Source organism: Neoarius graeffei, chromosome 27 (assembly GCF_027579695.1).
Source record: "Neoarius graeffei isolate fNeoGra1 chromosome 27, fNeoGra1.pri, whole genome shotgun sequence".
NCBI lineage: Eukaryota > Metazoa > Chordata > Actinopteri > Siluriformes > Ariidae > Neoarius > Neoarius graeffei.
Window position 1 is genome coordinate 48639381 of NC_083595.1, and position 26647 is coordinate 48666027.

General features: G+C 40.9%; 1 protein-coding gene across 2 annotated transcripts; it reads right to left on the reverse strand.

The window, feature by feature from the left end:
* Positions 1-1637: 1637 nt before the first annotated feature.
* nod2 (nucleotide-binding oligomerization domain containing 2) lies at positions 1638-26426 on the reverse strand. 2 transcript variants are annotated; one of them, XM_060911993.1, is made up of 11 exons: positions 26181-26426; positions 24281-25305; positions 24060-24183; positions 20301-22062; positions 18768-18851; positions 18597-18680; positions 17804-17860; positions 9844-9927; positions 9049-9132; positions 8782-8865; positions 1638-3394 (listed from the first exon to the last, which is right to left on the reverse strand). In XM_060911993.1, the coding sequence occupies exons 2-11, from the start codon at positions 24764-24766 to the stop codon at positions 3322-3324; spliced, it is 2922 nt and encodes a 973-aa protein (XP_060767976.1). In that variant the 5' UTR covers positions 24767-25305; positions 26181-26426; the 3' UTR covers positions 1638-3321. The 2 variants fall into 2 exon arrangements, with proteins under 2 accessions (XP_060767976.1, XP_060767975.1); XM_060911992.1 differs by having other exon boundaries at positions 17777-17860.
* Between the last annotated feature and the right edge of the window lie 221 nt (positions 26427-26647).

Consider the following 26647-nt stretch of genomic DNA (forward strand, 5'->3'; position numbering starts at 1 on the left):
AAAGTTCATGCAGGGCGGCACAGTGGTGTAGTGGTTAGCGCTGTTGCCTCACAGCAAGAAGGTCCGGGTTCGAGCCCCGTGGCCGGCGAGGGCCTTTCTGTGTGGAGTTTGCATGTTCTCCCCGTGTCCGCGTGGGTTTCCTCCGGGTGCTCCGGTTTCCCCCACAGTCCAAAGACATGCAGGTTAGGTTAACTGGTGACTCTAAATTGAGCATAGGTGTGAATGTGAGTGTGAATGGTTGTCTGTGTCTATGTGTCAGCCCTGTGATGACCTGGCAACTTGTCCAGGGTGTACCCCGCCTTTCACCCGTTGTCAGCTGGGATAGGCTCCAGCTTGCCTGCGACCCTGTAGAACAGGATAAAGTTGCTAGAGATAATGAGATGAGAAAAAGTTCATGCAATATTTATTCCTCCAGTTTAAGCCAACTTAGAGGGAGAAAATACACAGAAAAAAATGAACAGAAAGCAACAAAAATACTGTAATATACAATGAGAAATTACTAAAATGTAAATCCATATGAAATAACATGGTAACAAAAATATCCAATAAATGTAGTCTGTAAAGTTAATAATATTTCATTCTTTTGTCTTTAGTTTCTGTAAAAGCATACACATAGTATAATGATAACACTCTCCAGGATAAACACTGGTGTAATCGTGCAAAGACTACAAGAGACCATGTGTTAGAAAATAAATGGATGTTAATACAGTAAACGTAAATACAGTAACATTTTGAATACAGGTAAAGTGGTAAAGTGTTCTTCACAACCATCGATTAACAGGTTTCAAATAAATAACTTTATAAATAAAGTGTACCAAATCTACTGCACTGAGAAATAACTGTTTCCCACCGTTATAAGAACGCTTCACCCTTTAAAAAAACATATTATTCTGCATTAAGGTGTGAATCCGTGTCACATCTCATGCTTTGAAGCCTGCTTTTCCATTGTAGATTATGTACATTTTAATGTAACACAGCATTTACTGTACTCAGCCCAGTTACCTGAACACATTCACCCCGAGGGAAATTTGTGATATTCCACAAGTTATCTGATCAACAGGAAGTTGTGTAATTGTAAATTGCTGAAGGTCATGGGAAGTGGAAAAGTAGCTTCACTCATTTCTTTTTACCTTCTTTATTTATTTTCAGTGATACTGTGATATTGATTGATGAGGTCACAAAGTATAACCCTGTTAATCAAAGCAATGTTCAAAGTAAATTATTCATTTTAAAAAGTAATAATGTAAACCACTAGAATGACCTCACGCCATAAGCATGTTTTCTAATTAACCGCGTTTGTGGTTTAATAGCGAAAAGGTACTGTTTCAGAGCTTATGTTATGCTTAAAAAAGAAAAAGTCAACCCTGTTATTCACTTAACAGCCAAATGCAGGCAAAGAAACCCTGTATATACATACAGACAGAGAGGATGTTATCCGATTGTGCAAAGATATGAAGTTTATCTTCGAGTGGTAAATGTCTCATTCTCATCTCATTATCTGTAGCCGCTTTATCCTGTTCTACAGGGTCGCAGGCAAGCTGGATCCTATCCCAGCTGACTACGGGCGAAAGGCGGGGTACACCCTGGACAAGTCGCCAGGTCATCACAGGGCTGACACATAGACACAGACAACCATTCACACTCACATTCACACCTACGGTCAATTTAGAGTCACCAGTTAACCTAACCTGCATGTCTTTGGACTGTGGGGGAAACCAGAGCACCCGGAGGAAACCCACGCGGACACGGGGAGAACATGCAAACTCCGCACAGAAAGGCCCTCGCCGGCCACAGGGCTCGAACCCGGACCTTCTTGCTGTGAGCCGACAGCACTAACCATTACACCGCCGTGCCACCAGTGGTAAACGTATAAAATATTTTTAACATGAGAAGATAAACTTCTTTGCGCCACCATATAATGTTATTTATATTATATGGACACATCCACAAAAAAAAATATGCAAGTTAATCAAAATAATTTTAATTTTGAACCGGTTCGCCATTTTGACAATGCACATCTAGTCAGCGGGAAAACACTCAGAGTGACATCATCAGAGTGAAATATCAGGAATTATTATACATCCAGGACACTTTTTCAATGGAATAAAAACGTGTTCTATTCCTTTCTAGTGGCATTCCTATGCATCTTACGTCACTCTACCCAATGGAGAATAAGCGTTGAATATGGTTTACAATATTGCATGGATGGTTGTCAAGGCAACATGATGTCACACATCAGGGATGTAAAACTTCCACACTAGCGAGTGACTGGGACAATTTGTAAACAAACATGGCCGCCAGGTTTGCTTCGTTAAATACGGAAGATTTTGATAGAATTTTGAAAGAGAAAGACGCATTGAACACCTGAAAGGAATGTATACTAATAATAATAATAATAATAATAATAGTTGGATTTTTTTTCATCGTATATCAGATATATTCCATTCAGCTACTCATCTTCAACTCGTTCAATATCATGCTAGCTGAATGGAATGTACCACAAAAAAAAAAAACCACGAGCTGGCCTAGTGGTTAGTGTGTCCGCCTCTCGACCGGGAGATCACGCGTTCTACTCGCGGTCGGGTCATACCAAAGACCATCATAAAAATGGTACCTACTGCCATCTGGCAAGGCACGCTGCAATACAGATGTGAGTGGGGAGTCAAACTCTCATGGTTATCAGAGGACCCGCCCCCCACTGTAACCCTAGCTATATAATAGGTGAGAGGCCAAAGGCTACGGAAACAGAGATCGGTACTGCACTCATGCACCTCAAGGAGTTGGGTAGTACTGGGACAGGAGACTGCCTGGGAAGACCAGATCCTGGCGCAAGAGGGGACTTTGACCACGAAAAAAAGCCAGCCAATATTATTTAAATATGTCACTCAGATCCGTGATGTATTTCGTATAAAAAATGCGAGTTTTTCAACACGAGAAGATAAACTTCATATCTTTAAGCCAACGTGTGATTTTCTTTTTACTATATCAACACACCCACAAACAAAAATTCCCCAAATTTATCAAAACAATTCATCGATTTCCTCACAAGTGGTGTATTTCCCAGTATATAAATATATATTTTCCCTAAGATGTTTTAATGCTAGGCTCCAGCTTGCCTGCGACCCTGTAGAACAGGATAAAGCGGCTAGAGATAATGAGATGAGATGTTTTAATGCACTTTTGGGATGGTTAAACATTTTTTACATTCAATGTTAAAAAAATAAAATTAAGCTTCAAACATCTTAAGCTTAAGCTTCAAATGTCGAAACAGCACATCAATCATAGAATCTGAAGAATATAACTGACATCATTCCGTCGTCCTTAGAAGACGAGTCTGCTTTCTTTTTCACGAAGTTCCTTCACCTCCTCTGCGCTCAGGTTGTTTCCTCCCAACCTGTAACAACACACACTTCTCACTCAGTTCAACTACATCTATCTGCTATAGTACTCCAGTATGAGGAATCTTCATACTGCTGAAATATATTAAACAAATACAGTATATACAGTACCAGTCAAAAGTTTGTACACCCCTACTCATTCATAGGTTTTTCCGTACAGTATTTTGTATTTTCTACATTGTCAAACAATACTAAAGACATCAAAACTATGAAATAATATTTGGCACATCTATAACATTATGTGTTAAACAATAACAAATAAATAAATAAAACATTTTGATATTTTAGATTCTTCAAAGTATCTAGCGTTTACCTTGATGATGCTATGCACACTATTGGACATTATTATCTTAGCCAGCTTCATGAGGGAGTCACCTGGAACGCTTTTCAATTAACAGGTATGCCTCGTCAAAAGGTAATTAGTGGACTAGTTTCTTGCCTTCGTAATGCATTTGAGATCAAACAGTAAATATGGGTGGGGGGCGTCATGGCTCAGGTGGATGAGGCGCCATACCATAAATCCAGGGACCTGGGTTCGATTCCGGCCCGAGGTCATTTCCCGATCCCTCCCCGTCTCTCTCTACTGCTCATTTCCTGTCTCTACACTGTCCTATCCAATAAAGGTGAAAAAAGCCCCCCCAAAAAAATCTTTAAAAAGTAAATAGGGAATAATAACAAGAAGACATGGTCGTCGCTATCCCCCACCATGAGCATCTTATGAAGACCTCTTAACACTTACGCCCTCATAAGCCCATTGCTTTAATATTGACTTATGATGTCGTAAGTGCTACAACACCTTCATAAAACGCTACCCAGCTTTTTTCAGTCACATGTGCACGCAAAGTTTCATTGATGTAGCTGATGTAGTTTCTGAGAAAACTTGTCCAGACTGAGTCCACTTATACAAAGTCCAATACCATAATTCAAAGGCCATAACTCTGAAAATAATAAAACATTTTCGAATTCAACTTAGGTCATGACTAGTAACATGAGTATGCAAAGTTTCATTGATGTAGCTTATGTAGAGTCTGAGAAAACTTGCCCAGATTGAAACGGACGGATAGAACAGGGGTGTCCAAACTGATCCATAAAGGGCCGTGTGGCGGCAGGTTTTCATTCCAGCCATGCAGCAGCACACCTGACTTGGCTCATTCAATCAACTGAACTGTCTTCACACAGTCAAATACTTGCAGCCACACCCACCCTTGATTAAAGGGTGGGTGTGTCAGTTGATTGAATAAGCCAAATTAGGTGTGCTGCTGCATGGCTGGAATGAAAACCTGTAGCCACACGGCCCTTTATGGATCAGTTTGGACACCCCTGGGATAGAAGGATGGACGGATGGATGGAAGGACTCCATTCCTATATCCCCTTGCGAACTTCATGGTGGAGGATAATAATAAATACAGTACATATCCCTATTCCACACCACAATGGTAGTAATCCATCCCTGTGTCCGAAATCACTCACTCGTTCACTACTCCCTACTCACTATCTAGGGAATTCTACATAGAGGACTATATAGTGAGCTCATTGATAAAATGAAAAAGCGCTTTCGGACACTACTCCGTCACACCATTATTTACCTCATTACTGTCGCACAATTGATAGTGACTTTTAATAACAAGCAGAGTGCCATAACCAGTCATCACCACCATTCATGGGAAGCCGGTGGAGATCGTTGAGGAGTACAAGTACTTGGGCACAATCTTTGATAATAAACTCAGATTTGCCTCCAACAAAGAGGAGATCCTCAGAAAGTGCCAACAGCGACAGTACCTCCTGAGGAAGCTTAAGTCCTCTGGGGTCAGCAAGGACATTCTGACTACTTTCTACTACTCCTTCATTGAGAGTATAATGTTGTTTTCCATAACCTGCTGGTTCCACTCCCTTAGCCTTCAGAACAAAAACCACCTGCAGAGCACAGTCAAGGTGTGCTCTAAAATTATTGGACTCCCCCTCAGGTCACTCTCAACTCTCTGTGAGCAGCAGACAGTAAACTCAGCGGGCAGGATTCTTCAGGACCCTTGACATGTCCTGTTCCCTGCATTCGAGTGGCTCCCCTCAGGACGCCGGCTCCGTTGTCCGAGCTGCCAAACACAGAGGAGAAGAGCGACCTTTGTCCCCAGAGCGGTTCAGCTCCTCAACTCTCTGCCATCCTTGTCCCTCTACTCACCCCTCCAGCCCATGCACTCTAACCTGTCTGGTGCACTAATCACCCCCTCTGTACACTTACCACTTTAAACATAGACTCTGCTGCTATTGATCGTTCTACCTCATAAGCAAATTGCACCACATGATATTTTTGTATATACTGTTTATTTTTTTCATTATCATCTAATCTCATTATCTCTAGCCGCTTTATCCTGTTCTACAGGGTCGCAGGCAAGCTGGAGCCTATCCCAGCTGACTACGGGCGAAAGGCGGGGTACACCCTGGACAAGTCGCAAGGTCATCACAGGGCTGACACATAGACACAGACAACCATTCACACTCACATTCACACCTACGGTCAATTTAGAGCCACCAGTTAACCTAACCTGCATGTCTTTGGACTGTGGGGGAAACCGGAGCACCCAGAGGAAACCCACGCGGACACGGGGAGAACATGCAAACTCCACACAGAAAGGCCCTCGCCGGCCACGGGGCTCGAACCCGGACCTTCTTGCTGTGAGGCAACAGCGCTAACCACTACACCACCGTCCCGCCCTCGTATTATTATTATGTGTTTAACTGTACTTCTCTGCATGCCTTTAAATTTCCCCTAGGGGACAAATAAAGTGTTTTGAATTTGAATTTGAATTAAAACGTGCCAGATCAGTCGGCTGGTGGGTTTTCAAAATAATAAATCCATATTATACAGAGTGTATTTCCCACATTAATAAATATGAAGTACTTTGTGTCTGCTGCATCTTTCAGTTCTTTTAAATCAAGGCTGAATCCTTTCTTTCTTCTTTGCCACTGCATTTTATTCAAGTCAAGTCAACTTTATTGTCAAATATGCTATACATGCTCGACATACAGCACAGATGAAATTTCAGTCCTCTCTGACCCACGGTGCAAACAGGCAATGCAATAAATTAAAATAGAATAATTGAAATAAACAATATAAACAGTATAAACACTCTAGATAAGAAATAGACATAGACTAAACACTCATTACTTTTACAGTGACATCTATGTGGACATTCGTGATGAATTATTTCATACATTATCTAAGTATATTGTTCATTTTAATGATTTTGATGATACAAATAAATTGTGTGTAATTTTATCTGGTAAATATTGCATCAACGAATGTGCCAAAGCCTGCTACCTTATTCTAAATAGAAGATTGTTTTTTACGAGTTCCAATTTATAAAACAACTGTTTGTGCTTTGTCTCCTTGGTACCATACTGTATTGTACATGTTTATATAATTTTTTTTGTTTGTTTTGTTAATGATTTTTTTAGTTGGTGTCTCACAGCTCTTTTTGAGTGGTCCCTAACACTTTTTATTTTTGTCAAAGGGAGGGGGGTAATTTGACTGAATTTTGTATTTGCATACCTCTGTATTGTATTTTTATTGTGGGTTGTGGAGTGACACCGAAATAAAGTCTATCTATCTATCTATCTATCTATCTATCTATCTATCTATCTATCTATCTATCTATCTATCTCATAGACACACACACACACACACACATATATATATATATATATATATATATATATATATATATATATATATATATATATATATAAATTGGAGCAAAAGGACATAAAATAAACAGTCAAGGGCACTTGAGGTATAGCAGGTAAACATGAAATAAGCAGTATAAACAATAAACTAATAGCTGTTAAGGTGAGGTAGTGCGGAATAGTGCAAATGAGCGAGGTAAAGTGAAATGTGCAGTCCCTGAGTTCAGTGTGTGAATGAATGCTGAGTGTGTGTGTGTGTGTGTGTGTGTGTTGGGGGGGGAACTGTGAGGGTGACATGATGTCAGATGCTGAAGGGGGGGGGCAGGGGGGTGTACGGGCAGAATCTGTGGCAGGGGGCAGAGGGGGGAGGAGGAGGGGCAGAACAGGGAGGGAGTTGAGCCTCCTGACCGCCTGGTGAAAGAAACTGTTCTTGAGCCTGCTGGTTTTGGCCCGGAGACTCCGCAGTCTCCTCCCCAACGGCAGCAGGCTGAAGAGGCTGTGAGATGGGTGGGTGGGGTCACCTGCAATCCTGATGGCTTTGCAGGTGAAGCGGGAGTTATAGATATCCATAAGAGAAGGGAGAGAGACACCAATGATCCTCTCAGCTGCTCTCACGATGTGCTGCAGAGTCTTGCAGCAGGACACGGTGCAGGCGCCGTACCACACGGTGATGCAGCTGGTCAGGATGTTCTCGATGGTGATTATTCAATCAAATTTGAGGCTTTTGATTAATTCTTCGCTCTGCACTCTAACTTTTATTCTTGCATTTTATCTGTCTTATTCTCATCTCATTCATCTCATTATCTCTAGCCGCTTTATCCTTCTACAGGGTCACAGGCAAGCTGGAGCCTATCCCAGCTGACTACGGGCGAAAGGCGGGGTACACCCTGGACAAGTCGCCAGGTCATCACAGGGCTGACACATAGACACACAACCATTCACACTCACATTCACACCTACGCTCAATTTAGAGTCACCAGTTAACCTAACCTGCATGTCTTTGGACTGTGGGGGAAACTGGAGCACCCGGAGGAAACCCACGCGGACACGGGGAGAACATGCAAACTCCGCACAGAAAGGCCCTCGCCGGCCACGGGGCTCGAACCCGGACCTTCTTGCTGCGAGGCGACAGCGCTGACCACTACACCACCGTGCCTCCCCCTGTCTTATTCTATTTTAGCTTTTTTTCTATTCTCTTCCTATTTTTAATTGGACTTGAATGTCAGTTTATAATGTGTTTCTTCTTCCGTCCGTCCACCCTAACATACTTTTTTTTTCAGCGCAACCACAATGCATGATGGGATATATTGCTTGATTAGTGACCATCAGTTGTACACTACTTTTAATGATGCATTGTGGGATACTTTGAGTGCACTATATAGGGTGTAATAATTTTCACTATACATTCAGACAGCACTACAAAATGGTGACCTCACTATATTGTCCACTATGTAGTGAGTGATTTCGGACACAGGGCATTATTAGTATCAAGAACCGCTCAACTAAGTAAAGAGAAACGACATTCATCATTACTGTAAGAACTGAAGTGACTTTTAATTAATAAAAATAAACACTGAATTAGAAGGTGTGTCCAAACTTTTGACTGGTACATTCGTTTACATGATCCTTTACGGTGTGAACAATGTTTTCTCGACCTTGTGAATTAAATTACGTAGGTGTAAGTATTAAAATAGGCTCTTACCACACTTCCTTTACAGTAGAGTTCACTTTCAAAGCCTCGATTAGACAGTCGACACCATCCCTGCTAATGGAGTTTTGGTTCAGCCTGATAGATAGATAGATAGATAGATAGATAGATAGATAGATAGATAGATAGATAGATAGATAGATAGATAGATAGATAGATAGATAGTAGTGATATGAAAGAAAGGCACAATAAAAAAAGATATGGTACATTTTCAAAGTAAATACATTTTCAAAGCATTTATTGAAATGTGTAACAACTGACCAGAGCTCCAGAAGTGTGGTGCTCCTCTTAATAAGCTCTGCTAAAGCACACGCTCCTGCGCTGCCGACACAGTTATTCGCCAGGCTACAGATATCGGTAGAGTACCAGGAAACAGAAATAACACCAGGAAACAGATGTTAGCACATTATTTCCAAGCAGGCCTCCATGCTAACAATTCAAGTTTGTCAAAAACCAATAAAGGTGCACTGGAAAATCCGAAATCTCCTCAAGTCTACATTTTTCAAGTCATGACCTAATCAAGGAACAAGGAGAGAACAGACTTCTATATCAAGCAAAAATAGTTATGATCCTTTCTACAATTTAATCGTTGTTATTGTTGTGTATGACAAAAAGTATACAGGGGTATACAGGGGTAAAGTCCAGTAAATATGATAATAAATACAGTATACTGTAACAAATACTAGATTAACCTCTTAATATTAAATAGATAAGAAACAATGGGTAAACAGGATGGTGGTTCCGTATTCTGTTGTGATCTCTGGTTACTGTCTGTGCAGAGTTTCACATGTGTTCACTCCGACCTTTGTGGGTTTCCCGTGTCCTCTCAACTCACAAAAAACATACCAGTATGGTGAATTAGCTTCTGTAAATTACCCTTGGGTATACATATGAGAGAGAGAGAGAGAGAGAGAGAGAGAGAGAGAGAGAGAGAGAGAGAGAGCATGCAGATGGTTCCCTGAGATAGACTGGCCAGAGTACATATATTCCTGTCTACCACATCACAAGACTCATGTGACTCATTTCCTTTCACTGTATAATAAAGATCACTCGTACCTTAACCATATCAACGTGGTGCTGTCCTTCAGTGCATCAGCTAAAGCCTCAGCACCGCTGTCTCCAATCTTATTTCCCCACAGCCTAGAGGACAGAGACAGATCAAATATACAACCCAGATTCCAAAAAAGTTGGGACAAAGTACAAATTGTAAATAAAAACGGATTGCAATGATGTGGAAGTTTCAAAATTCCATATTTTATTCAGAATAGAACATAGATGACATATCAAATGTTTAAACTGAGAAAATGTATCATTTAGAGAGAAAAATTAGGTGATTTTAAATTTCATGACAACAACACATCTCAAAAAAGTTGGGACAAGGCCATGTTTACCACTGTGAGACATCCCCTTTTCTCTTTACAACAGTCTGTAAACGTCTGGGGACTGAGGAGACAAGTTGCTCAAGTTTAGGGATAGGAACGTTAACCCATTCTTGTCTAATGTAGGATTCTAGTTGCTCAACTGTCTTAGGTCTTTTTTGTCGTATCTTCCATTTTATGATGCGCCAAATGTTTTCTATGGATGAAAGATCTGGACTGCAGGCTGGCCAGTTCAGTACCCGGACCCTTCTTCTACGCAGCCATGATGCTGTAATTGATGCAGTATGTGGTTTGGCATTGTCATGTTGGAAAACGCAAGGTCTTCCCTGAAAGAGACGTCATCTGGATGGGAGCATATGTTGCTCTAGAACCTGGATATACCTTTCAGCATTGATGGTGTCTTTCCAGATGTGTAAGCTGCCCATGCCACACGCACTAATGCAACCCCATACCACCAGAGATGCAGGCTTCTGAACTGAACGCTGATAACAACTTGGGTCGTCCTTTTCCTCTTTAGTCCGAATGACACGGCGTCCCTGATTTCCATAAAGAACTTCAAATTTTGATTCGTCTGACCACAGAACAGTTTTCCACTTTGCCACAGTCCATTTTAAATGAGCCTTGGCCCAGAGAAGACGTCTGCGCTTCTGGATCATGTTTAGATACGGCTTCTTCTTTGAACTATAGAGTTTCCGCTGGCAACGGCGGATGGCACGGTGAATTGTGTTCACAGCAGAGGTGGAAAGTAACGAATTACATTACTCGCGTTACTGTACTTGAGTAGCTTTTTTGTGTACTTATACTTTTTCAAGTAATTTTTAAAGAGTGTACTTTTACTTAAGTATGTTTTCTTTTAAGTAGTGTACTTCGGTACATTTTACATCACAACCGTTACTGAGTAAAAATAAATAAATAAATAAAAAATAAAAAAGGCTAAAACAGAGAAGGGGAAATGCGTTCTGGAAATGAATCACGGGAAGGACAGTTGTCGCGCGTGCGAGTCTCACACAGACGATGGCGGACATGCACCGGCGCTTTAAGGGGGGGGGCTTCGGGGGGCTCAAGCCCCTGGGCCACAGCCAATCAGGGGCCTTGTAATATTAATAAAATAATAAACTGTCGGAATCATGGGCCTACATTAATGTACGGATAGAAATAAGGTTAGAAATAAATGAGCGCACAGTAGCCTGCTGTAAGAGACATGGTGGATGTGGTTTGCGAAACGAACACCCACAACTGTACCAGAATAAAATGGAACAAAATGTAACGTCACGCATGAAAGCACGCCAAAGACTGCAGACTACAGAGACACAAATTTAGAGGCTTTGAAAGATGAAGCGTTCACATGTTAGCGGGGCGCATAAAAGGAAAAAAAAAGAGAGATGCAGGTAATGATAGAATCGTTGCCTAAAGTCACAGACTTTTTTAAGGTAAGGATCACCAATCTGTTCAGAATATCAGCTACTTATCAGTTATCAGCCTACCAGCAGCTAGGCTATGTGCAGCTAGGCTAGATATGCTATGATCTGTCCAACAGTAAAATAAATCAGTTGTGATTTGAATACGTGTCGTGTGATTTGAGTTATAATCCTGTTAGTATAATAGCATATTTCGATGGGGATAATAAAATGTCTAAAACGGCATCTACTGAAGAAATTGATGAAAAGATTGTAGCCTATAATGTTCACAGTTCGGGCAGCAGACAGAGTAAGCATACTGAGGGGAATAGCAATACAAAGCTAGCACAGATCCACATTTCTCGCTAGCTGTGTTGGGTGTGTTGTTAACCCGTGTGGATTTAAGTGAAATACTTGAGAAGTTCTGTGGTCAAGACAGCGTTTTAAGGTAAGGACGCTTGATTATTAATGTTTGCCCGCCGTGGCTTGTTGTTGACGAAAGGCCCACATGATTTTGCCTTATGCAGCTACTGCTAGCGTCATGCTTTGAACTAGGTTAAGCTCATTTGCGCTAAAGGATGGGTTTATTGAAGGACTTTGATGTAGCTAGTCTCTTTTTAAAAAATCGTATGCTCAAAACAGTATGCCCGTGTTCATCATGTTTAACTTTTTTCTTGATGGAGTGCATGAAATATTGTTGAGTGGTATTTCGATGCAGTCATGTCAAAAAGGCAGTTGAATGCACGGTCTCATTCAAGGAGAAGGAAGACTTGCATGATGCTTGAACATAGATCGGTAAAATAGACCCTTGGAGGACTTGATTTCGGGTATTTCGGTCTGTAGAGTTATGAGTTTGGCCGCTGTCCATGGTGTTTACGTTTCATGTGGCCGCCAAGCCAAGTACCTTCATCATCATCGTCATGTTCCCCTGTCAAAAGTTAAACTCTCTAGGGGTGCTTCTGCTGTAGCAGTTGCAGCAGTTGCTCAAAGTTTGATTTGTCCATCATCATACGTCTTATCTGTTGGGTGTCTATGCCCAGCAGATTTTCCCATTTCGTCCATTTGTAACCATTTTTGTCAAACAGGAGCTGCTTTTGCACTTGGTTATTGCCCATCCGGCAAACGTGAGCAATATATTTTAGTTGTTGTACGTAGCAGGATAGTTTTATATCCTGGGTTCCTGTCAGTTTCCGGAGGTCAGCATTGGACATCTTGTAGCTCCAGTCTATATCTTCATTTGTAGTGTTCTTTTGGTCAGGGGCATTCTTTCGTTTATATCCACCTTTAATCATTTTCCTTAGGAAGCCGTGCCACACTACCTCAATTTTGTGAATTTCACTGGATGATAGTTGCCATGCCTGTGTGCTGTACAGGAGACGAGATCGAATGCATGCCACTAGGAACTTTATACGGGTTTTTAGTAGTATTCGGTGGTCGGTTAGAACGTGTTTCAGTTCATTCCATTTCATGAATGCAGCACTTATCCTAGCAAGCAGGAAGTGTGAGGATTCATCACAGTTGCTGACATTATAACCAAGATATTTAAAGGTGCGGACGTTTTTAATATTAGTGCCGCCAAGGGAAATGATACTTGGTTTACATTTGATATCCTCATTGACGTTAAAAGCCATTGTTTCTGTTTTGACATATGATATTTGTAAACCAAAGCGGGTGTAGGTCTTATCATACAACTGAAGAATATTCTGAAGCTCCTCGATGGATCCAGCGAGTATGGCCTGATCATCTGCGTATAGAATCTCTGTTATGCAACCCTCTCCTGATGCTCGTGCTTTTGTACGCATTTCTCTTGTGGATACCTCATTTGGAATGCAATATCTGAACTTGAAGCCTGTATATGGGTACAGTTTTGATATCTCATGCTGTGCAATCCTGACAACAAAGTCCATATAGATATTAAAAACTGATGGCGATTCTAGGGCACCTTGTCTTGCAGTGAATGTTTGTTTTCATGCCGCCGAGCTATTTTTATGTATTTTATTTTTTAAAAGGACTTGTCTGTAGGTGTGTGTGTTTTATGTTTACAACACATAGGTCTACATTAGCGCACGCGCGCTTGTGTGGTTATCTCTGGCCATGCCCCTGCGTGAAAGTTACGCAGTATCACTGTCCTGTCCGTGGTAATAATCAGAACCGGCTCTGTAATGATAATGCGTGCGTTCTTCTCTCCCTCTGTGGTCAGATGTGTTGAGCGATGTGAGTGTGGGCCTTGCGCAGCTACGCTGAGCCAAACGTAACCTATTGTAGGCTTCTAGGCTAATTACGCACTTACACTGTAAATGCTTGACACGTATTGCAAATAAAATAAGAGTGTTTTCCTGGCCAACGGTAAGGGTAGGGTTGACAGGTAGCCTATGAGGGGCCTAGCCCCTGGGCCACGGGTGTTGATAAAGCGCCCCTGCGGACATGGAGGAGACCGAGGAACCTGTGGTGGACGACCCTGCAGAAAACGCAATTTCTTCCAGTAATGAAGTGCACCCCTGGTCCTACATACGTGATCACTTCAGCTTCGTAGAGAAAAGGGGTGACAGTTTCATTATACAATGCAGATTATGTGTGCCCAAGAAGACAACCATTGCGGCATACAAAAATTCGACGTCTAATCTGCACAAGCATGTTGAGGTAAGTATTGTCATTGGCATCATAATCACGGGCGCAGATAGAGGGTGGGACGGATGGGATTTGTCCCACCCAGATTTAAATTCACCTCGTTCGGTCCCCCCCACTTATAGGGAGGAAAAAACGTCTATGCTGTCTTTCTTTGCATAAGGCAAACCTCACGGAAAAATCAAAAGACTAATTACCATTCGGTTTATTGAGGTACACAGCAGTGTATACATAGTTGCAACAACTCACATAAAACAAAACAAAGACTGATATTCAGTTGGTTGAGCTGCGCAGACTGCACAGGTTGCGAGCTCGAGCTTGGTTGCTATGGTTACCCACAACAAGTTTGACAGGCATATCGGGGTTGGGGTTGGTTTGCTGGCAGCTTTGTCCCCCCCAGTTTTTTGTCCCCCCCAGTTTTTTGTCCCCCCCAGTTCAAAAAACGTATCTGCGCCCCTGATCATAATGTTTCCTTTCCATAGTAAAACCAACAATAGGCTGGTTATATTCCAAAAATAGTGGATGGCATTGCTAATGTTGAAGTAGCAACCTGTTGGTACTGTAACATAACGGTAACTAGTCTGTTATTCGGTTGGCTAATCATGCAAGCAAGTTAGCTCGCCAACCTGAAGTGATCAGTCCTCCTACCATTCTACATCCAACAGGCCAGAAAGGAATACTAAGCAAAACAAATAATGTTTGAATTGAATTGTTCAATAACACACAGTGCACACAGGCAAGCTACGAGATTTCGGTGCAACATTTCACTTTCATATTTCGTGTACAATGCTTTGTGTGTGGTCAGGGCGATGTAAACGACATGACTGTGTGTATTGACCTTTTTTGTTTGTCTCAGTTTTAATGCAGCATTATCCTAAGCATTCAATTTGATACACTTCCTTTAAATAAAACATCTGGGTTGAGATGTACATATATCCTTGTTTCCTCTTCTTTTTCATTTTTGCACAACACAATGGAGGCAGAAAACACCCATTGTTAAAAGTAACGTTTTACTTTTACTCAAAGTACATTTTAAATGATCTACTTTTTACTTTTACTTGAGTAGATTTTTTGTCTGGTAACTTTACTTGTACTTAAGTAAAATTTCATCAGAGTAACAGTACTTGTACTTGAGTATAATATTTTAGTACTCTTTCCACCTCTGGTTCACAGATAATGTTCTCTGGAAATATTCCTGAGCCCATTTTGTGATTTCCAATACAGAAGCATGCCTGTATGTGATGCAGGGCCGTCTAAGGGCCCGAAGATCATGGGCACCCAGTATGGTTTTCCGGCCTTGACCCTTACGCACAGAGATTCTTCCAGATTCTCTGAATCTTTTGATGATATTATGCACTGTAGATGATGATATGTTCAAACTCTTTGCAATTGTACACTGTCGAACTCCTTTCTGATATTGCTCCAATATTTGTCGGCGCAGAATTAGGGGGATTGGTGATCCTCTTCCCATCTTTACTTCTGAGAGCCGCTGCCACTCCAACATGCTCTTTTTATACCCAGTCATGTTAATGACCTATTGCCAATTGACCTAATGAGTTGCAATTTGGTCCTCCAGCTGTTCCTTTTTTGTACCTTTAACTTTTCCAGCCTCTTATTGCCCCTGTCCCAGCTTTTTTGAGATGTGTTGCTGTCATGAAATTTCAAATGAGCCAATATTTGGCATGAAATTTCAAAATGTCTCACTTTTGACATTTGATATGTTGTCTATGTTCTATTGTGAATACAATATCAGTTTTTGACATTTGTAAATTATTGCATTCCATTTTTATTTACAATTTGTACTTTGTCCCAACTTTTTTGGAATCGGGGTTGTAGCTCTTCTATTGTTAATTGATGACTTTTCATGACTTCTGTGCAATAATTTGTCATGTTTCATATTACTGTACATTTCATAAAAGAATACATACATTTTTCCTCTCATACTGTTGAATGTTGTGAAATGTCTGTGAAACAATGTAGTTCATGTTATCGCTTATGTTAATAGAAGAGATGTTCAGAAGTAATGATCAGTCTTTACCTTAGCATCCAAGACAAGTCTCGAGTGTTTACCTTAGAGTCCAAGACAAGTCTTGAGTCTTTATCTTAGAGTCAAAGAAAAGTCTCAAGTCTTTACCCTAGAGTCCAAGTCAAGTCTCAAGTCTTTACCTTAGAGTCTAAAACAAGTCTTGAGTCTTTATGGCTGTGAAGATTCTCAATCATCCAGGCCATAGTAAACTGTGGGTGGTAGAAATGGGCAACTGGACTTGCTTGAAGATTCTTGAAAACGTTTCACCTCTCGTCCAAAAGGCTTCCTCAGTTCTGTCTGACTAATAGGGAGTGACTCCCTATTAGTCAGACAGAACTGAGGAAGCCTTTTGGACGAGAGGTGAAACGTTTTCAAGAATCTTCAAGCAAGTCCAGTTGCCCATTTCTACCACCCACAGTTTTCTTGAGTCTTTATCTTAGAGTCCAAGTCAAGTCTCGAGTCTCTACCTTAGAGCCCAAGACAAGTCTCGAGTCTCTACCTGAGAGTCCAATACAAGTCTCGAGTCTTTACCTGAGAGTCCAATACAAGTCTCAAGTCTTTACCTTAGAGTCCAAGACAAGTCACAAGTCTTCACCTTAGAGTCCAAGACAAGTCTTGAGTCTTTACCTTAGCATCCAAGACAAGCCTTGAGTATTTACTTTAGAGTCCAAGACAAGTCTCGAGTGTTTACCTGAGAGACCAAAACAAGTCTCGAGTCTTTACCTTAGAGTCCAAAACAAATCGAAATTTGAAATTATTTTTGGAAATCATAGACACCGCATCCTCCAGGTAAAAGAGGAGAGGTACCATTTGGCTTGTTATCAGTGCACAGTTCAAAAACCAGCATCTGTGACTTTATGGAACAGCATTTGTGCACATGACATGGGTAGTTTGCACATCTGGGAAGGCTCCATTAATGCAGAATAATGTGTACAGGTTTTGGAGCAACATGCTGCCATTCAGACTACATCTTTTTCAAGGAAGGCCTTGCTTATTTCAGCAAGACAATGCCAAACTGCTTTCTGCACGTTTTAAAACTGCATGGCTCCGTAGTAAAAGAGTCCGGGTGCTAAACTGGCCTGCCTACAGTCCCGAACTGTCTCCCATTTAAAACATTTGGCACATTATGAAACGCAAAATACAACAGAGGAGACCCAGAACTGTTGAGCAACTGAAACTGTATATCAGGCAAGAATGGGACAACAGTTCTCTTTCAAAACTACAGCAATTGGTCTCCTCAGTTCCTAAACATTTACAGAGTGTTGTTAAAAATAGAAGTGATGCAATACAGTGGTAAACATGTCCTTGTCCCAACTTTTTTGAAACATGTACCTGGCATCAAGTTCAAAATGAGCATATTTTTTTTCCCCAAAAAAACAATAAAAATTTCTCAGTCTTTTCTCAGTTGATATGTTGTCTTTGTACTTTTTCAATGAAATATAAGGTTTCCATGATTTGTAAATCTGTTTTAATTTACATTTTACACGGCGTCCCAATTTTATTTTTTTTTTAAATTGGGATTGTAAAATATATATTTTTTTCATATAAGAAAAAAGTCCCACCCGAGAAACTGCAGTGATGTGTTGTACCTCAGTCCTTCTGCCAGCTGCTCGGCCCCCTGTGATGTGATGTTGTTGTTTCCAAGTCTGTAAAGCATGAAATATCATAGACAGGATTACAAGAGAATTTCAGCCAAGATTAAATAAGCTACACAGATAATTGTTTCATACATACAACCAAGACCTTATGACATTTGGAGTGGGGTTTTTTTTCCATTCTTTTTTTAGTACCCTCATTTGATATGGGGTACAAACTATCTCTAAAAGTCTAACTATGGTGTTTCTTTAATCGGTAACCTCTTTTACTACTGAGGGCAATTTATTGATATCCCAAACACTGTATTTTTTTGTTGTCAAACTTGCTTTATTTATGTTCAAATTCACAATTTTGAGTTCACAAGTTGTTAATATGGCAGAGCTGATAGAAGTTCAGCTAGCAGCTGATGCTAAGTGTAATTCATTTTACTCATACTTTGTGCTTTTTACAGATGGTACTAACACATCTGATATTCTTGGCAGTTTCGTTTAATTTTCTGCTATCATTCTGTTTGTATAATATTTTTTCATGGCTGAAGCTAGCTAAAGTGATTGTCAAGATTACTCTATGATCGGTGTCTATATTCCCTAGGTGCCTAGCAACAGTGTCCCCATTAGTTGTGCCATTGTTCAAACACATCAAAAGGCATACAAATTCACTGGTTTATAAAAGACATATACTTAAAATCATGCGATTATTATTCAGTTCTTTAAACACTATATACTATATGTTTTATGATCGAAATGTAGGTTCTTAAAAGGAACAAATGAACATTTTTAACAATACCTTAAGGCAAGGAAGTTCTTCTTTGTCTTAAGTAGCCAGGCAAAATACTTTGTGCATTCGTCTGTTAGTTTGTTGTTGAACAGCCTGTGCAAATACATTTAGAAAAAAAAAAGCCTTACAATTTGTGTTGTTAGACAGCATGAATTGAAAATTGAATTATTTTCAACTCACGCTACTTTCTTGAAGCATTCACAGTGCACTGCCTTCTCAACAAGTTTGCGTATTCCTTCATCTGAGATGTTATTGTGCCTCAAGCTGGTAAAAAAAATAAGAAACACAAAGAAAATCTAAATGTATTTGATTGAAAAAATACCATAAATTTTAATATTACTGTATGCACATTTTGAAATAAGGTTCCTCAAAGATTTGCTTTTTTGAGACAAATTAAAGTGTGTGTGAGCAGACTTATACTTAAGTTATGATATTAATTTGCATACATTGATGATTGCTCATCAGTGTTCTAGATTACGTGAAGAAACTTTTCATTACAGGCATTAAGCAGATGTGCTCATCCAGAGCAACATATAACAAACTCAGAGCAGCCTGGGTGAGATGCCTTGCTCAAGGACACTTCAGCTATTCCTGCAGGTCCTGGGAATTGAACCAGCAACCTTCTCATCCCAAAACTGCTTCTCTAACCATTAGGCCATGGCTTTCCCACACTAACTATGAAAGTGTATTTAATACTTCTTATTTAAAATTATTTTTTTATTCCTACACTCTGAGAAGAAAAGGTTCCCTCTAGCACCTAAAGAGTTTTTCAATTTGTCTGGGGGAACACTAGATTAAAAGTAGAACCCTACAACAAGGGTTTCCCATTTGGAAAAGTTTAGAAAGCTGGAACAAGAACATCAGTGATGGCATAGCTCACTCTGACCCCGTCTAGTCCAGGAGGAACGATCTAAAGTGGGCCACCTTGCACAATAAATGTTGCAAGCTATATACTGTACATTATAGACAAGCTATATATAGAAGCAATATACACCCTAGGAGTATCTACCTATTTGCCAGAAAGAATCCAAAACAGCGAGGAATTGACTGAGAAGAAGCGATTTTTGTTGAATTGCTCATTAAGGCTTAATTAGTCTATAACTTCATTAATAATTGTAGTTAAGCAAATCTGGGTAGACGTTATATGCACCCTAGGTATCCCTACCTTCATGCCAGAAAGAATCAAAATCAATGAGGAATTGAGGGAGAAGAAGCAATTTGTGTGGAAATTGCTCGTTAGGGCTTATTTACTCCATATCTTCATTGTTAATTGCAATTATGCAAATTTGGGTAGAAGCTATATGCACCCCAGGTAGCCCTACCTTCCTGCCACAAAGAATAAAAATCAGTGAAGAATTGAGATAGAAGAAGCAATTTTCATGAAATGTGGATGACACTGGATGGACAATGGACGGATGACAGATGGCATAAGCTCATGACCCGTTGGCTGGATGAGCTAATAATCATCCATAACCATTTATGAACATTATGTAGTTTTCACAGGTCCGGCAGTTTGATTACTTAAAAAAAAGCTTGAAATCTTCAAAAACCATTAAGGAACGTTTTTCCCCCTGCCAAATATGTACTATCAGAACATCCTGATAAATCAAATTGCAAATACAGTCATAATGCGATACAACAGTAGTTGAATATTGTAACAATTAAATTAAATTAAATTCAGTTTAAGGTTTACAAATGAAATTATATTCTTACTAGAGGGAGTGGCAGATATGAAGACATGGCAGGAGTTGTTCCAACCCCACATCCCCCACTGAGTTGAAGTCCAGCTGTATTCCAACAGGATTCTGCAGGTACCTGAGTACATAAGCAAGAGCAGTGCATTCCACTGGCCCAATATTACAGTATATTAACTTGAGGTGCTCTACTTCTAGTTTTGCCACTGCACCCTGAGCAATTTTGCTCTCCTGCATCTCATAGATGCACTTAATGAGCCATACAAAACTCGGCATGGCATGCATGCTCTTCTTTTCACCCTTCACTGGTGGTGGAATTGATTTGAAATGTCTCTGTATACCCTTTGACAAACACTTCATGACTTGGTTGGATTTCTTCTCAAGCAAGGCAGCAGGACAGGACTGTGTGAGGAGACTGCGATAGCGCTGGGACAGAAGTCCTGCAACAAACTCTGAGGTGATCTGCAGGTTTGGCGTCTCTGCTACATTGCGCTCATCAACTACAGGCTTCATACAGTAGACAAGACAGTTGTGATTAAGAACTGTTGGCTGCTGGCACGGAGACTGGAAAAGATTTAGGATGACAGAGCAGTTGTTGTTGTTGTTGAGAACAATGTAGAGAGCAGCAAAGAAGCACTGCATGGTAATGTGCAGGAACTCAAAATGCTTGCAGTCAGAAAAGTCTGAGAGGTCCTTACAGTGTATAAGGAATCCAAGACCAATGTCCTGCTCCGTTATGCTACATTTCTGCAAGTTTGACTCAGTGAATACATAACAGGAAGTCTCCAAGCCCTCCAGTGCCAACTGTCCTAGTCTTCTCACCATCTCTAGATGTTCCTGCAGCCATCCCTGTCCCAAAGTCCTGTGTTTCTGAGGCACCTGCTTCTGGAAGAAATGCTTCAGAACCATGAGGTACACATCAGTGACCGTCTGAGGGCTGCCATCTCCACATCCGAGCAACTCTTTGTAACACTTTGATACAATCCAGCAGAAAACAGGAATATGGCAGAGCCCAAGTAGGGCTGTGTTAGCCTTGAGGGACTCCACAACCTGAGTAGCTACAGTGGTGTCATTGTGGTGTTTCCTTACAAAGTGGTCAATTCCTACAGGAGAGAAACCCTTGGCCAGGACTTCCTTGCGGAGATACCATTTCAGAGATGGACCCACTGCTTGGGGCCTGCTGGTTATCACCTTCTTTACCCCTTTCATTAAGGTACCTTGAAGCAGGTTGCAAAGCAAAGTGTGTACAGGTGCTTGCTGTGTAGGGCAGCAATGGCGCTCTTCATCTGTGAAGCTTTGCCGAAACTCATCAAGCCCATCAAAGGTGAAAAGAACTTGGTGAGGGTGGTCAACAATGAACTGGAAAATTTCATCTTGACCCCGGTCCGGCCAGCAGCAGTGCAGGAACAGGAGCTCTTTTAACGAGAGCATCCTCTGCTCAGCATTCAGTTTGCGGCAACTGAAAGGGAACAGCATGAGAATATCTGTCAACAAGGTTCCTCGAGCCCACAGCAGGTGGAGCCTCTGCAGCAAGGTACTCTTACCAGTACCTGCTTCCCCAGAAACAAGGATTGTATCAGCCTCCTCATTAATAGTTCCAAGCTGACCCACCACATCTTGCAACCCCAGAGCTGCGACCTCTCTGTCACTTTGCACCACTTCTAGGAGGCCATCAGTATAGATATCATCAAGGGAAAATCGTCCTGTTCCACCATATGTGCTGAGAAAGTGTGACTGAGCAGCAACAGAGCTGCAAAGTTTCTTCTTGTAGAGGAGGCATTCTGGAGAAGGGAGTGGGGAGGAATCATAAATCAATAATGCATTCCTGTCAGTGTCAGTGCACATTAAAAAGGTGTTGTGTTCTCCTACAGTATAAACCTTGCCAGTGCTATGTGAACTTAATGAAAGAGAAGCAATGACAGGAATATTTCATAAGAATTAAAATAAAAATTGCCATTCTAAAATTGCCATGCAAAATCATGAGGTCAATCTGGTATTGAATTCAGCACAATTTGATTCAATTCACTGTGATCTTATTTACCAATAAACTAATATTAAAAATCCCTCCTTGCCCACATCTATGTATGATCATATGAAAAAATAAAGAAACAAACAAAGTGTAGGAGTGAGGTGTCAAACCAATGCAAGCCCTCAGAATAGCTTCAATCTGTCTTGCCACAGATTTCTCTGGAAGTATACTGGAGGGATGGATGTTTGTGTCTGATCATTTCTTATCATTGCATTACATTACAGGCATTTAGCAGACGCTCTTACCCAGAGCGACATACAACATACCAGGACAGCCTGAGGAGCAGTTGAAGGTTAGGTGCCTTGCTCAAAGGCACTTCAGTCATTCCTGCTGGTCTAGGGAATCAAACCAGCAACCTTTTGGTCCCAAAGCTGCTTCTCTAACCATTAGGCCATGGCTTATCATTCAGCCATCCATGATCCTTAACCGCTTATCCTGTGCAGGGTCGCAGGCAAGCTGGAGCCTATCCCAGCTGACTACGGGCAAAAGGCGGGGTACACCCTGGACAAGTCACCAGGTCATCACAGGGCTGACACATAGAGACAAACAACCATTCACACCTACAGTCAATTTAGAGCCCCCAATTAGCCTAACCTGCATGTCCTTGGACTGTGAGGGAAACTGGAGCACCTGGAGGAAACCCACACAGACACAGGGAGAACATGCAAACTCCACACAGAAAGGCCCTTGTCGGCCACTGGGCTCGAACCCAGAACCTTCTTGCTGTGAGGTGATAGTGCTAACCACTACACCATCATGCCACCCATGGCTTATCAGACTAGTTGAACATTCTTAAATATTGATTCTGTAATTTCTTGGTGACACCTTGCTAAGCTAGATTTTTGTTTTCCAGGATTTTCTCCCTAATTTAATCATGACCAAATCTCACCCACCAGACAGCATTCCCGTATCAGATGTCTAACCAGGAAGGGTGAAGGCTATCATGTGCATCCTCCAAGGCATGTGAAGCCAGATGAGCGCATTTTTTCAAGCTGCTGTTCAAGGGTGTAGTGGTTAGCACTGTCACCTCACAACAAGAAGGTTCTGGATTCAAGCCCAGTGGCTGACGGGGACCTTTCTGTGTGGAGTTTGCATGTTCTCCCTGTGTCTGCGTGGGTTTCTTGTGGATGTTCTGCTTTTCCCCACAGTCTAAAGACATGTGGTTAGGTAAACATGGGGCAAGGCACCTAACCCCAACTGCTCCCTGGGTGCTGTAACATGGCTGCCCACTGCTCTGGGTATGTGTGTGTGCTTATTGCTCACTTGTGTGTGTTCACTCCTTCAGATTGGTTAAATGCAGAGGAGGAATTTCACTGTGCTTGAGTGTATGTGTGATCAATGAAGGTTTTTCTTCAGCGTAACATGCTCAGAGGAAATCGCTACCTGCTCACTTCTATGCAAGCAAAACTAAGCACACATGCTTCAAACACTAAAAATGTTTGCTAACTTATCTAGCAGAATGTTTACTAGACAAACACTGCTCATGGCACACTATTCTCTAATTCCCTGATCGAAAGGATAGTAATTGTTTTTCACTTGACTTGCATTTTTTATATGGAGGTACTTTCAGTGTTGCTAATTCAAAGCTAATTAACGGAGCTGGTTTTCCTGTTTAAACCAAAATTCAAAGTGTGTAACTTCAACAGCAAAAGAAAGTAAATGAATGAGGTCTATTGTACTCCAAGGTCCTGTTTGATAATGAACCAGGGAGCACAAGCAAAGCATAACTGGTGAAAACCACATACATACCAGTCGAGAGTTGCTTTTCCTCTTTCTTGGGTTGAGGCTTACTGTTTATTTGCTGAAGATACTGCAGCAAAGTGTTGGCAGCGCTCTCCCCTTTGAACCTCACTTGATCTAACAGCTTTCTAACCTAACCAGATATACAAGTAAACTGTAACAGAGGATCTGACAATAAAATTACATACAACAGACACCCACAGAAAGGGCTGGTCTGATCTATTGCTTACCTTCTGTGAACATGTGTACACGGGTAACAGCACCTCATCACAGTCTTGTGAAGTAAAGCAACCAGCGTCCATCAGAGCATCCAGCACCCCATCAAGATGGTCCCGAATCTTCTTTACCAGTGCTGGTCTATCAATTAATAAAGCCTCAGTGGCACTTTTGGGAGTCCTTTTTATGTCCGTTCGCCCTGAATTACCTTTCCCAAAGCAAAGTCCAGCTTTCTGGGACTCAGGTAAGACTTGATCAAAAGCTGCCAGCAGCAGACTGCAGGCCTCCTCTCCTTTGTTGTACACCAAGTCCAGAAGGTCTCTAGTTTTGGAGCAGAGGGGTATAGTGAGACCCTGGACATTGTGGTAGTCTTCCCAGACAAGGACATCCCAGGACAGCAGCAGGTCGAGCACAGAATCCAAAGGTTCAGCGGTGCCACCGCAGCATAGTCTCCCCAACAGTTCTGCTCTCTGCCTTAGCACTAGCTGCTGTGCACACATGACTCAGCTTCACAAGTAGCATCAGCTGCTTTCAGCCATATCAGGTATTTCCCTGAACTGCACAACAACCCTTCTGACAAAATTACTCAATAATATTCATCGCAGTTTTCTGTGGCGTCTCTATTGCAATAGTCAATGTTGTCATCACGATTAACAAACAATACTGCACAGCCCTAGCTCAGATATATAAAGTACACAAAGTCTTTAAATTCAGGTTGGTCAAGAATTTATTCGACAATTTAGATAATTATTATCAGCACAAAAATGCTTCTTTAGCTCCATGTGCAGAGTGGGAAGTTGGCAACTATGTCCATAACTGCGAGAAGTAATAGTCCTCAATTTGCCAGCCAGTAGATATGGTAGCCTCAAAAATGTATTTCAGGTTAGGATGGTCCAAAAGAAAAATATATCAGAAGACTTCATTTAGAGAATTTACTTCATTGTGAACCAGAAATAAAGCATCTCATAGCTTCCTTGACAAGAGTCACACAGAAGATAATCATGTCCATGTCATCAAGAAATAACACTCTTCCTTTTGACTGAAGATGGAAAAGGTTAAAAACAAAAAAGAAAACTTGGGTTAGTTGCGCAAAAAAAGTCCAGATCAGTCCAAACTATCAAGAAGTAACTCTTCCTTTTGTCTGAAGATGGAAAAAAGATTAAAAAAGAAAAAAGAAAACGGGTTGATTTTTCCAAAAAAAAAAAATTCACTTCAACTCCATGTCAAGACCCGTACACCAGATCAGTCCAAACTATCAAGAAGTAACAGTCTTCCATTTGACCTCATACAGATACCAAAGGTCATCTAGAAACGTCCTTACATTTAGGATGGTCCCAAAGGTTTTGGAATTTTGAATTACTCAGAACAATGAACTTCATTTTCGCCAAAAACAAGTAAGCTCACAAGTCTAGACGTTCCTTCAGGTCCATATCGAAAGCTGGACAGCAGATAATCAGAAGTCTATGGCATCAAGTAACATCAAGGAACAGTCCTCAGTTTGACTGCAGGTTTTAAAAAAAGAATGTAATGTACGATTTGGTAACTTTGGTCAACAGAAAAATGGTTTGAGACTGAATTAAATTTCGGCATTTAATTCGTCTTGCACCAGACATCTATAAGTTTCTTCAGATCTATATCAAGAGCCTCAGAGATATTTATGTCTGGTTAGTCCATTCATACAGAAGTAACAGAAGTCTGAGGCAAATCAAGTTTATGTATGTAATCACATCACACATCTACTCTCTCTCTCTCTCTCTCTCTCTCTCTCTCTCTCTCTCTTTCTCATGACCTAGAGTCAACTGCATGTTTAAGGCATTTCCTTATCTTCGCCAAACTTCAAAAAAGATAGTTAACGATTCATGAATCCTAGAATCAACAAATATTTGCCTTTATACAGTTTAAAAGTAAGAATACCTGCTCACGATGTCTGGCTTATGTTCTAAGCCTATTGAAGGTCAGTGAAATCAGGCTGTTTATCTGGCAATTACTTTCTTCAGGTGAAGCGTAATCCCTTGAGCTGTCTTCCTCATTCCATGGCTGTTATAGAGCATGTCCTGTAGGGTAAGTGAGTGTAATAAACACTGATATTTATTTATCCCGTCGATATTAAAGTAATAATCCGAGTACACAGATGTTGTTGATGCACTTCTCTGTAGTATAGTCAGGGATGAACTGAAAGTGAAACTGCATTGTAATAGGAAGTGAGCAGATTAAATGCCATGAAAAGTGTGTCTTCTTTTTTGGTGCTGTTCATATTCTTCTTATTATTATTATATGATTGATTTGTTTTTATATATTTTATGAGGGTTGCTTTCGACATGGTTTAATTTTGATTGGATTTCTTTTCTTTCATTTGTTTATTTGTTCTTGAAGAAGGTTTA